Genomic DNA, 17,661 nt, shown 5'->3' with positions numbered 1-17,661 from the left:
GATGCACGGGTGCATAATAATATATTATAATAATACTGACGACGGGTTGGCTGCATTTGATTTGCCGCGGACGACCTTTGAAAGTTTATAATATTGATCATGACAGTGCGGAAAGGAAGATCAAATCGGTACACGGTAAGGGTAAAATTCGTAATTTGACGTTTTCGACGCTTTGCAGTTGTGGCGCGAGTGAGTAGACGGCCGCGGTGTGTTTTTCCGGCCAAAGTTTAATTGAACGATTGCCGGGAATGATGTGCCCGCCAGATGCATTTGTTTTCGGGACTTAATTCCGCAATATTGCGGCACCGCGGCATAATAATATAGTAATTATTTTGCTGAGACTTTTAATATAATATTATTCTCCTGCATAGCGTATAGTATACAATATCATACCACTATTTATATATCACCATTTCCAACTTCCGGTTATCTCCATAAATCGAATCGGTGTGCAAATTGATTTCGTTGGCACAATTATAAAACTGCTGCATTGTCCGATGCGCCGCCGTCAATCATTCTGTTGCTTTTACAATCCCCCACCTCGGGGAACAGATATTGTTCAGACAGTTTCGTATGAGATATATAGGTATGAGGATCAACTTAAAACTGTACGTACACACATTGGTGAGTAGGGTGGGCACAATAGCTGTGGTATTTATGTGCGCATATTTTATATACAACAAAAGGAAAATGGAATATCCAGATTAATTTCAATAAAAAAAAAATGCGGTGGTCGTCTTGTACGAGGATCGGATTCGATGTGCGTACGCAGGAGAACGGAGAGGAGACACGCGATTCAATATTATTACAAAATATTTATTTTAATCATTTATATACTTTGCGGGCTTTATGAATAATGTCAACTTATAGTATTGATATAAAAATTCTGCACCGCATTGACAGACGTTATGGGAGTATCCCGATATGGATATGTATATTAACACATTAACACGTAAGCGACTACTTGCAATAAGACTTTATTCTCCGATAAAATGTATTAAAATTTGTAAATATGTGCATTATTATTGTACCTGTATACTGTATAGTGTATATACTCATCGTCGTATTATTCATTATATCGCGACATAAAAGAATCGCAAGAAATAAATTAGTTTTCTTTTTGTAGAGCGTTTCGAAATTGTCACTGAAAACCTAAGCGTGGGTTCAATTATTACACGTATATAACCTATATAGGTAAAAATATTATTTTGATACGGAGTTGAATTTAAAGAAGTATTATACTTACACAAACATTTAATTAAATCGGTCGGATTGTTAACAAAAATTCAATTTTGTTGCAAATTGAAATTAAAGTCCCACGCGTCTTGTCCAACCAACAAAAATAAACTACATAGAATAATAATAATGACGTTTATTTTTATAAAAATAGTCCGTTGTATACCCTTGTATTGTATATGTAGTACCCAACTACCTAAGAAAAATTGAATGACAATATTATAATGCTGGCAAATTGGTGAAAATAATTGAAAGTAATGGAGGAATACATTTCGAGGGTTTCCTATACATTTCTTCATTCTCTGCATATTCTAAAGCGTAATAATATTTTATTTTACACTCTTGCAGTTTCAAAAGAACAATGTAATTTATTTATCGTTTCAATTATTCAACATTTTTGAGATTCAATAGGTAACATTTAACACATTTTCCATAGCAATCGCATAAAATTGTAGTCTATGGAGCATTGGAAGAGAATTTAAAAATAAAACAAAAATTTTTTCACTACTCATAATTTTGATGTAATAAACTAATAAATTACATCGTGTTTCTTGAGTATAGTTGAGTATAGTTTCTGGGTATAGAGGTACTTTCGATACTTTTTCAGGTATTTCACAAGTATAGTATTTTTTGAGTTTACAATGTTCAACAATACAATAGTAATTATGATCACGCGGCGTCTTGCATAGGCCATTTAGGTACAATACAGTCGAGGGTCAGTTTTCCGGTATCTCCTACAACATCTTTTAGTAGATATTGTTTAATACATTTGAATAATGATAAAATTATTATTGTGATAGACATTAAAATATTAAATGGATGCGCTGAGCGTGACTATAACGAAAATCTTAAGGAAAAAATAATAAAAGAAAATTGGTATTTTACTTTTCTTAAAAGAGTACTTGATAAAAAAAAAAAGAATCGGATACCAAAAAACCTCTAATTTATTAAAAAAATTGAAAGTTAGTCATGTATATATGTTGAAAACTTGAAAAACTGAAAAACGTCCAACTCAAGTCTCTCACTACCACCACCTCAACCAAGCATTTGAATCTTTGACATGTAGACCGTCTAAAGTTCAGACACTAAAACTCTATGACAAAATTGTATCATAGTATTAAATACACCCACGCCAGGGTTAAGATAATTTTGGGCCCGAGGCCAAATAATACATCTATTATTCATATATTATAAGAAAAGTATTCTACCTACCAGGGGCTCACTTTAATATTGTTCGATGACTATTGAGGGCGGGCCTATGCCTCCCGTCCATCACACTTAACCCGATCTTGTACACAGCTACACAGAACAGCGGTCGAATATCGATTACTGTTATTATTATTATATACCTAACATCATTATACGTCTTGTCGTTTTCAACGAATCGGATTCACACTCACCCATAAAGTACTGCGTGAACCCACGCCTGGTGCTCCGGTAGACGAGTACGCATCCGTTTCGGTCCACGTGTGACATGTACATGGATGGGCTCTTCATCTTTGGATACGCAAACCGCATCTGCAGGTGCAGGTTGTCAACGTTCTTCAAGAACTCGCAAAAATATCGGCCGGTGGCTCGGATCGGAGCGTCGTAGCCCAGGTTGCTGAAGAACCGCACGAAACACCGGCCGAAGTACCGCATGAACCCGTCGGCCGTCGGCTCGACGTTTGCCCCGGGCCGGTCCGTCGGGTCAGTGAGCAGCTCCGCGGCGGCGGCGGCCAGATCCGGCATCAGCCCATCTGGATATATCTGGTGCGTGTTGAACACGTACCACTTGCACCGGGCCAACCGTACCACCTCTCGCCAAGCGCTCTCGCCGTACTCGAGCTGTACAATGGTGAGGTATACATTAGACACAATTATCATAAAAATTCTATACAACCAATAATAACAATATACCTAATGGGGCGAGATAAGGAAAAACTCATAAAAAGAACAACTGGCGATTTTTTGATAAGGCGAATCTGTATTAAACTGCAGCCTAAGAATAGGCTAACACACAAAGCTAAAAGATAAAGTTTGTAATTTAAAAAAAAACGAAAATGTAAACATATTTACGCTAAGGACCTCTGTTGCTCAAGCAAATAGATCAATAATTAAAAAATAATAATAACTAAATATAATAATATGATGGTTATTCATGAATACAGTTCACTCACATGACGCGAGCTAAACACTTCGATTTAATGGGGCATAATATATATTATATTAACACGGTATAATATAGTATAAGTAATATTCTATGGTAAAAAATTGACGTCTAACCATTTTGTCGTCGTAGTATTGCCACTTGTTACGATACTGTATGACATCGAATGACGTAGTATAATTATATTATAAGCTCATATTATATTATTATTATTATATTATTATCACACCTCCTATCGTTCGGATTTTTGTATTTTTACGACGTCCCCGTACTTTAATAAATATAGATATTTTTTGATAGTTATATGATATTTATTGTGCACGACTGCACGAGTAAAATATAAGGACCATATGAGCATCAAACGCATAAAAATATTTTATTTTTTATTTTTTTATTTAAAACGTCTAAACATAAAGTATTAATTAAAGTTAAAATTAATGAAATATCAATGTTTATATTATTTTTATACTCGGGGTACACCTTTTAGGCTACATCTCACAAAGAATAATTAAAGTAAATTAATCACTTGTACGTTATTTAACAGTTAACATAACAATAGTATTGCATTAAACATTTTGAACTCAAAAATACGTCACTTATAAATTATAATTTATAAATACTGAATAGTTTTTTTTTCTATAAACGGATAACAGTTTATAAGTTAAGATAATTAATACATATTATTATATAATATATCAGAACAGTGAACATCAAACACAATGTTTTAAATAAAACACCCTTTAAGTAGGTACATACAAAAATAAATGTATATAATTCATTTTTAAAATGATCTATAATTTACGCTTTGCTTCATTAAAACCACTGATTATTCGTTATTCAATGTTCTACAACTACAGAAAAAGTTCGATGAAACACAAAAATATAGATTCAAATGTTGAAAAATTAAGTCATAAAGTACAGAACCAATATCCCGAAATTCTATTGTTCAAATATGACATATATCACATTAACTCCTGCCGTATGCGATAAGGTTTTTAAACCACAAAGAAAGAAGATTTTAGAATGAAATACTTAAACACGCTTATAAAGTAAAGATTTTAAAAAACACGTTTAACGCACTCGCCCAATAGAGGAGTGAGGGCATAACGTTATTCCCACATAACTAAATCCAAGACGAGACACTTTTTTTTATAAGATTTATCGAGAGAGGGGATTACGCAATACTATATTTTTTTATAACTCAATCGTACATAAAATATTTTGATGTAACTGATTTCTGTCGGTAACAAATTGGACACTTTATTTTATTGAATTATAATAAAGCAGTTTTTATTATGTTATAAAATCAAGCGTCAAGGCAGTAACGTTTGGTGGATTAAATCAGAGACATATATATATATATCATATATAATGCTAAGACAATAAAAAAAATGTATTCTGAACTGTTTATATATTATATCGATTTAACAACATTTAATTTTCAAAATATCTTTTTAATTCGCAGTTGGTACAAATATTTTTTAACGACAATTCATACAGTTATTTAATTTTATGCATTATAAGGGCTTTCTAAAGGTGTGCAAAAAAAGCATTATATCGTATTTACCAAAAATGAAAGCATTTTTATTAGATTTCTAGTATAAAATGAAATATTTATTATTTTCAATAATTTTTAAAATCTTATTAAAAAAATTGGTCAACTTTTGATTTTTAATTAATAATTTAAATGAATTCGTGCGTACTTTTACTTTATTAGTGATTAGTGTTATTTTAATAAAAGAAAAAGCTAGTATAATAAATATTTGAATACTTATATTATTTTTAAATAATTGTATATGTTTACTCTGTTGGAATTTAAAACTGCAGTCACTCGTTTATAAATATTTAATGGGTATTAGTTGCAAACATATTATGCCAATAATAAGTAAAAAAGTATTAAATTTAAAGTTGGAACCAAAACATCGTAATAAAATATAAATTTATGATTTACACGAAAATAACAACAATACTGCCTCAGACTAAAAATAATCTTTTTTTATTTAATATTTGTAAGCCACCTAATTTGTGTATTAGATGTTATCAACAATAAGTAATAACAACTGTTATAGCTTAATTAAAACAATAAACTGTAATAGCTACAATACTTTTTTAAAGTAATTTTTTCAGATATTTTCATAATACTTAACTGTTACTTTTTATAATATTATTATTTTCGCGGAGAATAATGACATTATAATCGGTTTATTCCATTATTCTAAATAGTGTATAATATTATGTTGATGTCAACAAAAATAATTTAGATTTTAAAATAATATTTTTAGTTATTCACTTATACATCCATACTTCTAAAAATTAAAATAATATAATAATATTAATTCTATGAAATGAAACACTTTACACTTATCAAGGATGTTAGAATATGATCAGTACATATAATCAAACTAAAATAAATTTTTAGTATGTTAAAATTGTTGTTATTATTAGCTTTATTAAAATTATAATTCATAAATGAAAATAAGTGAGGAACTAGTAACTAGTGTGTAGAATATATAAAAAACTAGTAAATAATTTGCAATACAAATGTATAAAATAAACATTAATTGTTTATAATGCAATAATACTTAGTATAGATACTCATCTATTTATTTTAAAAAAAATGTTTCAAGTCAGTGCTATTAGGAACTTCAGTCATAAATTGTGTTTATATTTGATAAATTAAGACTGTAAAGATGAATCTGAGATGTTTGACTTTGACGTCACGCACGTGTTTCTCCGAAGTGTAAGGCACAAGAAACACTGTAGTGTAGAATGAGTATGTAATTAATATTAACGATTAATTTGAAGGTTTGCAATAAAAAAGTGGTCATGACTTGAGAACCAATATGTAATAGGTACGTAGTTTCTACGCCGAATACAACTCGCACATTATAAAATGTATAAAATTAATGTGGGTACATCAAATGCAATTTGTCTTTTATCAAATTTCAAAAAAGTTTCAAATTAGATCGGTGGAGAATTAAAACTTCACCAATACCTCAGGTGATATATTGTGTATACTACAATATATTAAAACATAAACCATGTAAGGAGAGTTATAGAGCGTGGACTTAAGAAAACAAAAGTAAAACAGTCTGCACTCCGCAGTATAGAAGGTTGGTCGGATAATTATATTTAACGTGTACGTACGTACCACTATAGTGACTATACAGATAAGCACATGTACAAGATAAATTCAACTCACTGCACATAATATAGGTAGATCGTTTTCGAAGTTTATTACTTATTAGGCTAGGGACTCTCTGAACAATCGAAAACATCAACTCGTCAAGTATAATTTCCACACTATTCGAATGGAAAACAATCGAGTTGACATTTCAGTCACGCGTGACGAGATCGGGTACGGAATACATAACTGCGCCGAGATATGTCAATTTACTATTTAAAATCAGTGTTGACTGTAGACCAAAGCATAAGAGGGGGTTACGTGAAAATCTTTTGAGCTCGGAAATGACAGGCAAATAACAACACCCTACCTGCGCCGATCGCTATACTGAATCTATATATATTTTAGGTTAGGTTTGTGTGCTATTGTTAACTCCCTTCAAGGGAGTTCGTAATGCACTCTAAAATAAAGAAGTGTAATTTGCACCACTGCAAGTATCTGAAAAAGTGTTTGTTATTTGCACCACTGTAGTAGGTAGTTAAAAACTTAAAAATAGTGTTTGTAATTTACACCAAAAATGAGTATCTATTGACTATTAGTGATTATTAGGTATCGAATATAGTTCAACGGACTATTGAAATAATAGGCATTTTTTAACATTTTTAGGACATTATTGATTATTTCATCTAAATTTAACACAGAAAGTTAAAGTACAATCCAACCATATTGGCTATCAATTTAACACCAAATTGTTTTATTTTTTTTTAAATTTATACTTATACTTTTTTAAATAATATTTTTAAATTTGTAATATTTAATTTATAATTTACTGCGGTAGCGCAATAAAATCATGTAAATAATTAATAGGTAATAACTAACAAGTAAAATAATCACTCAGAATCTACGAACGGAATATTCAGTGCCTTTAGCTTCTTAGATTTCAATATATTATACTCTACTATCGGTTATTCTTTAGATAAAACTATCTTATTAGATATAATCGATTTTAATTTTGGAGCAAATTACTCTTCCTATTTTTTACCATCTGAGATGGTGTAAATTATAAACGTTTTAATATTTTGGTGCAAATTCTACATGTTGTAAATATTTTGAGTACATTTTTGTGCAAATTGACTACACCCGTGAAACATTTTAAACTATTTAAAAAAATATTATCACGGGGGAGCAAGTCTAATATTGATATTGTGAAAGCGTCGTTTTTAGTAGTAAATTGTGAATTTATCTAATGCAATGGTAAAATACGGAAAAATTTTCTCACAGGTCGAAAATCTTAAGAAATCTCGGACAGCATGATAAGAAATCGAGTTGTGATTTACCACAATATTATTCGATATAAACATACCGATATAAGAATACAGTCAAAACGCCTTCAGTCTGATGTAAAACATAAGTGTAAGCAAAAAATTAATATAGTAACAAACAATTTAATACACAAAACTCAGATATCACCAAAAACCGAGTAAAAAACTGACTTTCAAAAAGAACATTACTATACTCATATATACCTGAATGAAGTGTTGAACGCTTTCTAATAACATCCCGTACATTTTGTGACGTTTCCTCAAACAAACCGTGACACGGGAACTTCGATAACACACTGATGATTATTTTCACAGGTAAACATAATGGTTCCGTTGCGACGCACGATTTTTAAACGTGCGGAAAATAATTAATAATCATTTGACGCAATCGTCGATGTGCAGCCCGTAAACATCATAATATAATAACGAAAAAATATTAATTCGATTCAACGATGGACAATAATATATTCTAAAATAATATTGTGTTCAAAACAAGCTATGTAGGTACCTGCTGGTAGACAAAAAAACAAAAATTTGTTCCTAAAGTGTATATAATATGACACGTAAAAATAAATTTCAGTTTCTTTAAAAATTTGATTTTAGTCTTACAGTTTTAGATTCTGGTCAGTATCAGTATATTTACAATAGTATGTTTTTTTTACTCTTTAACGTAGGTAGTAAAAATGCTTCGACTACAACCTTGATGGTGGGTTTTGTTAGAAGACTGCACTCTGGAGGAGGTCAAAAGTAAAAAATGAATATTCAATTTTAAAAAATTACTCAAAAACTTTTTTTTGTTATAATTCAAGAATTAATGACTATAGAAACTTTAAATGTTCACTAAAAATGTATATCTGCATACTCCTATCAAAATATATCTTGAACTGTATTGAGCTTTACCTATTTACAGACATTGTAAATTTTTTTCTTTTTTAGTTTTTTTTCATTGAAACTTAATAACATTTTTATGGTGTATAAGAGAATTTAAAAATGTAATACAAGGTTCCTTATAAGCTGTTTTTTCCAAAATTAAAAAGTTTAACGTACATTCAAATTCATTTTTACGAGCGTTTGGAGTTCAAATCATGACGAGATTAAATATTCACATGGAAATAAAATATATGTTTGCTATTTCACGGTGATTCAATAAATATTAATTGTAATATTATTGTCGATGGTATAATATATTCTATGTACTGAAGTCAACGGTATTGTTTGCGATCGTTATGCGTATAGAAATTCTATAACCGTGGCTAAAACTCTTACACTACACGAAGTCAATGTACATTACACATATTTATACAATTATACCTACATGGCTACATTAGAACAAGTAGGACTTGTTCCACTACTCTTTATACTCGGTTGTTTTAGACAACAACCACGGTACTTGTGCATTGCTGTATAAGTGCATAGCAAAAAACACCCTATATTTAACTATTGCTCCGATGAAATGCATTTTTATATTGATTATCGTACACAAATTATGTATATATTATGTATATACGTTTGTAATTATTATTATGACACCGTAAACCATGAAAAGTGTACAAATACGATATCACCTTTCAAGTTTCTAAAAATAAATTTAGAACATCTTATATCCCCGTTGTATCCGCAGGCCCGTACCGCGGGCGGCATTGATTTAAACATAACCGGCTTTCCAACTTTGCTATATTGGCGTCTGAGTTAAAACGGACTGAAAACTTAAATTTGGACTTTTTATTGATGGATTTCAACATGCAAAAAGATGGACAGTTGCAGCTGTATTAATTTTTTTTTTTATTATTTTTATTTAAAATATTATTTAGTTTATATTTTTAAAACAAAATTCTTTCTGTCCTAAAAAAATATTCCAAGTTTATAACAGCAGAATAAATAAATTAAAAACATTATCAATATATTGTTTTTTTTCTAATGCCCTCCCTAAAATTTGGTTTGCCCCAACTACTCTGCTATGGACCTGCGTGTTCTTCAATTAGTCGCTCATACATGGTTACGATTGTTGCGTAAAGATATTTATTTATTATCAGTAGCTACTGTATATAGTTACGAATGTTTGTATTAAGATATTTAATTAGTATTAACGGTTTTTATATCAAAATAATTACTTATCGTATAAGTTAATTAGCTCACATAGCTTTCCTGACTTGTTTATAATATTTACTGGAACTGCCCAGTACGTTCTGAAATTATTAAATATCAAAAAATATCCATAATATGATATCCTGTATATTTAATTTAGACGTCTTATATATAGCTTTACAATATTCTTAAATGACCTGTTATTTCTTCCAAGAGCCTGGCATGGAGAATTATAAAATACCAATTTTAATTTAGTTATATCAACACAAGCGTGATTTTCTCTCGGTGATTCACATCGCCACCACGGTCTATGAGTGTTAAACTTTGGATAAATACATAAACAACTCGTCATAATTCCTCGTCCTGGCCCACCCATCAACCACTATGTTATATTGTGTCACTGTATTCGTCAATAATTAAGCTTATAGATTTAAAATAAATAATAACACATGTCATCGCTTCATACACTGATCAATCATTCATAAAAACAAGGAGTCCAGTGATTTCTGCAACCTGCAGGTCATGCAGCATTAAAATAAGGCAACACGAAACATCATTAACATATAATGGGATAGGTAGGTCGTAAGCAGTCTTTGACCCGTTTCTCCAAGATACGCCACGTGATATCGTTTAAAATTAAACGATCCGTAAGGCTTCAATTTTCTGTTCGTTCGTGGATACAGATTTCGTCAAACCACCTTTTTCAAACGCTCCGTCAATTAATAATAATGTTAATATATTTTGTCCGTCATTTCGAAAGTACCAATACTTCAATATTATTGGTTAAGTATATACAAAATACATAATATTATTATATACACTAATGTTATTTTTTCACAATAAGAGTATACATTATTACACTACACAACAATTCCAAGAAGTCGTTTAACTTTTCTGAAGATCGATATCATTCCATTCAATACTTATTTTATAACCTGTTACTGATTATGGAATTCCATCAAAGAATGAATATATTATTATATTATATACATTATACATACTTATGCCATAAACTTTGAGTTATAAGCTAGTATAATATGTATACAAATAAATAAGCCAAAAATAAAATGTATAACAAACAAATTTATATATAACATTATAGTTGCATCCCAACAATTACGTATAAAAGTATAACTTGTTTGTAATAATATCATTATGATAATAAAGGTAAAGGTATTAATGTATGTAGATACCTAACAAAAAGTATTGTGCTTTACCTCGTCTTCTTTCTTTGAGTAACAATACGGGAAAAAGCTCCTTCTGATATATAGGACTTTATGATTTTGGAATATTACATTCTGTATATCTGTGCATAGTATAGGTACAACAGGTATACTAGTACACCGTTATGTGGGTATGCATATACATCATTCACGAACTGTGATGCCAATTAATATTACAATAATGTCACTTTACTTACTATGTTATTGAGGAACCTACTAACCTGAAATCAGAACAAATTATTTGTCTTATGTTTTTAGTGCCCTTGTCGTACATCAAACAAATATTGATGAATTAATAATATGAACTTTATTATAAGCAAATATAATAAAATGTACATATTTTTATGTATAATTATAGTGGCGTGAAAAACAAAGACGCCATTAGCAAACAACACCATCTTACTTGAAAAAAAAATATTAATTTCGTTTTTGAAAATCCTAATGCCTTCACAAAATATATTCAAACTTTCAAAGTTCAAAGATTCCTTTGAAAATACACACTAAAAATTTTCGGTGATTTTTTGCATGTAGTTTTCAGGTGTAATGTTTTGAATTTTGTACATTAAACTATTTATGTAGTTTTATCAATACCTACTTAATATCAACAAAATGCCATATTAATTTAATATTGTTTATGAAATAAATGACTATCTAACTAAAATATACTACAACGTTTAACTCCAAAATAATATTATGGTATCATATCCAGTAGATACTAAACGCAGATAATATCGTACAGGGCTGTGAGTTTGTAGCCTGACTACATTATATTTTAATAAGTAATTTATTAGTTACCCATTATTATTCAGTTTGGTATTATAATGACATAATTTATCACTATATTTTAATGAGGTAAGTACTAAGTATTTATTATCTCTTGCAAAGGATTTAAATTCCTAAAAACAGACTAGTGGCGTTATTTCAGTTTTTGTTAGATTAACTTTTTGTTCAACTAACCACTCACTGATTTGTCGACCCAACATTTTTATCGAGCAGATTTACATAGAATAATTACATAGTAGATGAAGGGGGGAGGTAAATTGTTTGGTATTTGAATTTTGAACGTCACACGCCAGATTTTGAAGTATTAAATATAAACAAGTTTGTCAAATATTTAATAGAAAGATAAATAGAAGTAATGTGTAAATAAATAAGAAATAGGTACCTTTCAATACTGACTGACGGCAATCATGGTCGAATCGACTCGAATGAATACTACCACAGGATAAAAATATAATTATTCTTACTTGTCAGTTATCGTATATCATAGTCTCATACTTGTACAAGTACTTTGCTGTTTGCCAATGTCTTGTGTCTAAAATCTAAATGTGTGAGCACTAGCGGCCAGATACCAACTGCCCAACATGGACACGGCTGTCGGTCGATTAATAATAGTTAATAGATAAAATAATTACAAATTTATTTTTATCAAATATCCATATTATGATAATGGCCTATGACGTTAATAGACTTCTCTGACTTCTTTAAATTTTTAAATGTGCCTACTTAAGATTTATGTAAATATTAGACTGAAGCCAAATTCCCCTTCCCCCCAAATGAAGCTACTGCAACAGCTTGTTTTAGATTCTGAGTGGAGTAATGAATGTATCAATTTTATGACGATCTGTGTTTTTTTTTAGTGTATGCATTATGTCATTATGCATTATGCAGTCAAAAATAATGATTTGATTTTCACCTGTTGCAGTTTTTTTTCTGGTGGGAAAGTGAATCTTGTCAGTACTTTAAAGAGATAAAATGTAAAATTCGTAGAAGTTTAGAACAAAAAAATTATTAAGAATAAACGGTTATTAGTTATTACGTAAAACCAGTTTTTGACAATATCAAAAGTTAATAACCATCTATACTTTAAATTTTCACCTGATGTTTATATGACCATTTTCTATACATCATTATAATTTTATTATGTTAGAATATATTCAATATTGTATTAAAGTATATTATGTATTATTAAATAATATTGTATAATATTAAAATTCTTTCTGATCGCTATTTTCAGTCGTCAATTTACAGCCTTGAGGCCCGTTAACACGACTAAAATTGTAAATAGTGTTCGACGATGTTTAATGCAAGGCAGTAACTTTAATCGTGTAAATAATTCGACAGTAGTTGTCGTGATAGTACAACTTCACTATCATACCACAAAGCCACGCTATAGTTAGTTGACTCAATATTACCATCACAGTAGTGGTAGTGTTACCTAAGTACCACGACAGTACCGTCATTGTGTAAAACGGTCCCTTATTAGTACCTAAACCTACCACCCTCTGCGATACGATCGTCCACGAACATGTGCTCGGCCCGGCAGCCCCTTACCACGCGCATGTCCATCACAACTAGCACCCTTGCGCACCACCGACACGCCTACCCGCGTCGTAGGACTCGGGCGATTGACGTCCCCCAACGATACACAAGTAACTACGCAGGCGTACTTATGTGCGTGTGTGCGTACGTTTATTTACAAAATAGCATTACACACGTATACGGATTTACTTACAAGCCTCAAACGTCCTCCCCGGGGGTACCGTTCCGATGATTTTCATTGGCCGCAGCGCTGGCGGCAAGCGGAGACGGGTGATCCATCTGCTAGGGTATCGAGATATCTTGACTGAACTTTCAATTCGAATTCACTCGTCGACCGTGATAGAATTGCTTTCTCTCATTTGCCAATTACGGTCGATGATTCGAATATACACTTCAATTTTGAATTTCTCGATTTTCTAGCAATTCTATTTCACCATTTTATTTCAATATCTCGACTTCCACAACTCACAAGGCGTCCGGGTCCACTCAATCGAACCAAAGCAACACTGGACTAGGGTGGATCGAGATCAGTGACCATCACTGTTTTGGAAGGTGTGTGAAATTGGCAAATGTTACATACTTTTTCGAGTAACTATCGCATGTAATTAATAATTATATTATACTTTCAAGAATTTCGTTCAATTCATATACACATATATTTTTAAATAATAAAACAACACTTTTCTCTTCTTCGCCCTGCTTAACTATTCATTTGATTTTGTAATTGTCTGTGTTAATTACAGTTCAATAATATTATCCAAAATCATGAACAATTCATTCCTTGTTCAAAAATAAATTAAATTAAAATATATTAACTCGAACAAATTTTCACTCGAAGAGTATAGTAATATTTTACAGGAGTGAAATAAATTCATGTAAGTACTTTTAAAATTCTTATAAAAATTGACTTAACAAAATTTTAGTAGAAACACCTTGTCTCAAATATCATTGTATTGATAAATATTTTGGTTTATTACCCAATATAATTGAATGTAAATATATATATTTGTGCATTGACAAAAATATTTTCTAAATTCTAAGACGATTTTCTCAACAGTTTTTCGCAAATAATTGTATTTTCTAGACAGGAATTACTTGTACTATATATTACCTTTCCATGATTTTATTAATATATTTTTATTGTTGAATTTAGATTTAAAACTATTTTAGGGTTGTAATAATTTGTTTGTATTTAAATATTTAAGTATGTTTTCAAATAAATTAAGACAAACAATAATTTCGTTTCACGTTAATTCCATGAAAATGTACGGGTTTGTTATTTTTTCTTACATATTTCATACATTTTGAATTCAATAATACTGAAAACTGAAAAGTAAAATAATTGATCAATTTACATCATAAAAAACGGTGGTTAAGTAGTAAATATTAAACTTTGATAGTTTTACTCATACTAATGTGTGTAAGGTAGAAAATAAATTTCATGACATTTTAAAACCCTAGGTATAAACACTGTTAAGATCAAATCGTCGTAGTTTTCAACAAAATTTAAAACACTATTATATAGTTTACTATTGTTTTACTTAACAATGATTTTCATTTTTTACTACATATTTTTAATCATGTATTACATATTTTGGTCATTTGCATTCATTATATATATATTTACATATTTTTGCATTTATATTTTATATAAATCAGCCCTGGTCTTATTAATAGACAATGTTATCATCTAAGATAATGAATTGGACGGAATATCTTGTATTTAATTATAAAGTAGGTACTAAACATTTAATTTCAAAAAAAACCATAATTATTTTCATACAAAAACATACATTCGGAACTGTATAGTTGAATTTAATTAAATAGTTATAACTAAAATAAATTTAATTTAAAGGTTTACATAATAATTCTGTAAATTCCAAATTCCTATTAAACTCATAACATGACGAATATTTGTCAAAATTCGATAGAAAAATATAATTGCAGATTATTTTGAAATTAGTGGAAATTATGTTGAATTATAATCAGTGTAAAATGTATTGTTATATTAGATGACATGTCGCATGTGGGTGAGGAGGATATTTTCCTGATGGCAATACCAAAATATATTTAATCTAATGAATGAAATACTGGTAAACGTAGAAAAACAAATCTTCCATCAAATGTAAAATTATTTTTACTCTTTTTAACCTAATAATATAAATATTGGTGTACCTTGTATAAATTTAAATGTTCTCTACTTGGTATGATTAACTTAAATTACTATACTAACTTTAAATTGGTGAACGTGAAAACGAACCGTAATCAATTAATGTAATATAATTTTTAACATAAGTAATTAAATATTGGTGAACGTGAAAACGAACCATAGGTATTAACTTGATGTATTTAACTTAAATTAGTATACAAACTTTAAATTAACTTAATTTAATCAATGGTGAACGTGATAACGAACCATAATCAATTAATGTAATATAATTTTTAACATATAATCAATTAATTTTGGTGAACGTGAAAACGAACCATACACATAATAACCTTACATGATCTAAAATTAATAAATTTAACTTAAATTATTTTGAAAATTTTATAAAATCTTTTTTTATTATTATTATTTTTTTCATTGGATTTTGAGATGAAGTGGATTTCATAAAACACTTCATTCTATGATGGAAGATAGGTTATATATAAATATATAGGTATATATTGCAAACATTTACCTTATGCGTTAAATTGTATTGTGGAGTGCAGAGATTTACTACGCGTTTGTTTTCCTGTTGATATGTCAGAACGCATCAGCATTAGGGGTTATTTATTTATATACTGTAATATTTTGCTATTTGTATTTACTGACTTTCGTTGTTTTTATTTGATGTACCTATTCCTCATTTGAGTAGGTATCCATTCCTATGTATGTATTACTAGAATTTATCATATTATCGTCCTAAATTGTATTGGTGTCGACATTTTAGAATAAACGACTTCACAAAGAATACGCGTGTGTACTAATGTACTGGTCCCTGGATACTAACTGGCGTCTGGCAATAGTTCGATGTGCAAAACTTATTCCAACCCTCCGTTTTACCCGCTAGTGGCGCCGCCAACACTACTTTAAAATTGTTCCGTTCCCTACAGAAAATCCCGTAGGTTATATTATAGAATGCATCAGAAAAATCTGACAAAAAAAAATTGTTGTTAGTTAAATGTATGAAAAAATTTTTGAAAACTGTATAATTAATAAATAATTCAAGAAATATACTCATGTCAGGAAATTCCCAAAAATAATATTTTTATAAAAGTTAGGTATCACGTTTTATCACGTTTTAAATTTAAAAAAAATTATTGATATTTTAAAAAAATTCTAAAAAATTGACTTCTTGACTTAGATAAATGTTTTCCCCAACAAAATTTTTCTTATAATCAGATTAACTAATTGGCTATTTTGAAATTGTCCAAATAATATACTTTATAATTTATGTACAAATTCTAAATGTATTATGTTGGAATTTAGTTTCTTAGGTAAGTATACACTTCCTCGTTTATTTAAAAAAGTACGAAATTAGAGTAACCTAGGTTATAATGTCGCACTCAGTATTTAACAGCTATTTTTGAAATATTGTTATGTTGTTTTCCTATTATACATATAACGTAGATTTCAACTTTCCAGTCAAAAAACAACTTTACAAAATCAAATATCAGAAATTATAAATAATTATAAATATAAAAAAAATTGTGGTAATAGGTTGCATGCTAAATTAATTCATAAAAATAGATTTTACTAAAAGAACATTCTTGTACATTATAACTTGATAATCAGTTATGATTTCATCATACAGGTTGATTTTTTAAGCATCTTCATCCAATTTGTATTCTTAAATTATGCATTTATAAAAATTCAGGTTTTTGGAATTTTTTTACTACACTTGAAGACCATTTTTCAAACAATAGAAATTGTTTGTACCACTTATGATTGATCCTGTGCAATACAAACTTCATTTTTTTAAATAGAAACCTCTCTTTTTAATTTGTAATTATTAAGCAGGCATTTTTTTTTGAGTATTTTGATGTATCTTAATCAAAATTCAAGCTAGTAGGTTTTGAGTTATGTAACTTGGTCTTATAAGGATAATATGTCTATGGTAATGGGGTAAGAAGATATGAAGCTTAGATGATTTAAAAATGTTAGTAGTTACTATTGATTTATCAATATAAGTAATTTGTAAAAACGACCCAAGTATA

The 17,661-nt window shown here is 29.5% G+C and overlaps 1 protein-coding gene across 3 annotated transcripts in view; it reads right to left on the bottom strand.

The window, feature by feature from the left end:
- The window catches only part of LOC111033010 (soluble guanylate cyclase 89Db-like), a 36,164-nt gene extending 19,580 nt beyond the window's left edge, over positions 1–16,584 (bottom strand). Inside the window, exons 1-2 of one of the 3 annotated variants that reach the window (XM_022313548.1) lie at positions 16,143–16,584; positions 2,637–3,063 (exon numbers count right to left, since the gene is read on the bottom strand). In XM_022313548.1, coding sequence (XP_022169240.1) covers positions 2,637–2,967 — 331 coding nt within the window. In that variant the 5' untranslated portion in view covers positions 2,968–3,063; positions 16,143–16,584. Of the gene's footprint in view, positions 1–2,636; positions 3,064–8,035; positions 8,149–13,654; positions 13,747–16,142 lie in introns of those variants that run through there. The other 2 variants (XM_022313549.1, XM_022313547.1) reach the window with 2 other exon arrangements.
- Positions 16,585–17,661: the final 1,077 nt, after the last annotated feature.

This window comes from Myzus persicae, unplaced genomic scaffold (genome assembly GCF_001856785.1).
Source record: "Myzus persicae strain clone G006 unplaced genomic scaffold, MPER_G0061.0, whole genome shotgun sequence".
Classification (NCBI taxonomy): Eukaryota; Metazoa; Arthropoda; class Insecta; order Hemiptera; family Aphididae; genus Myzus; species Myzus persicae.
The sequence above is the reverse complement of the archived record's forward strand: the minus strand, read 5'-3'. Positions and strand labels throughout refer to the sequence as shown.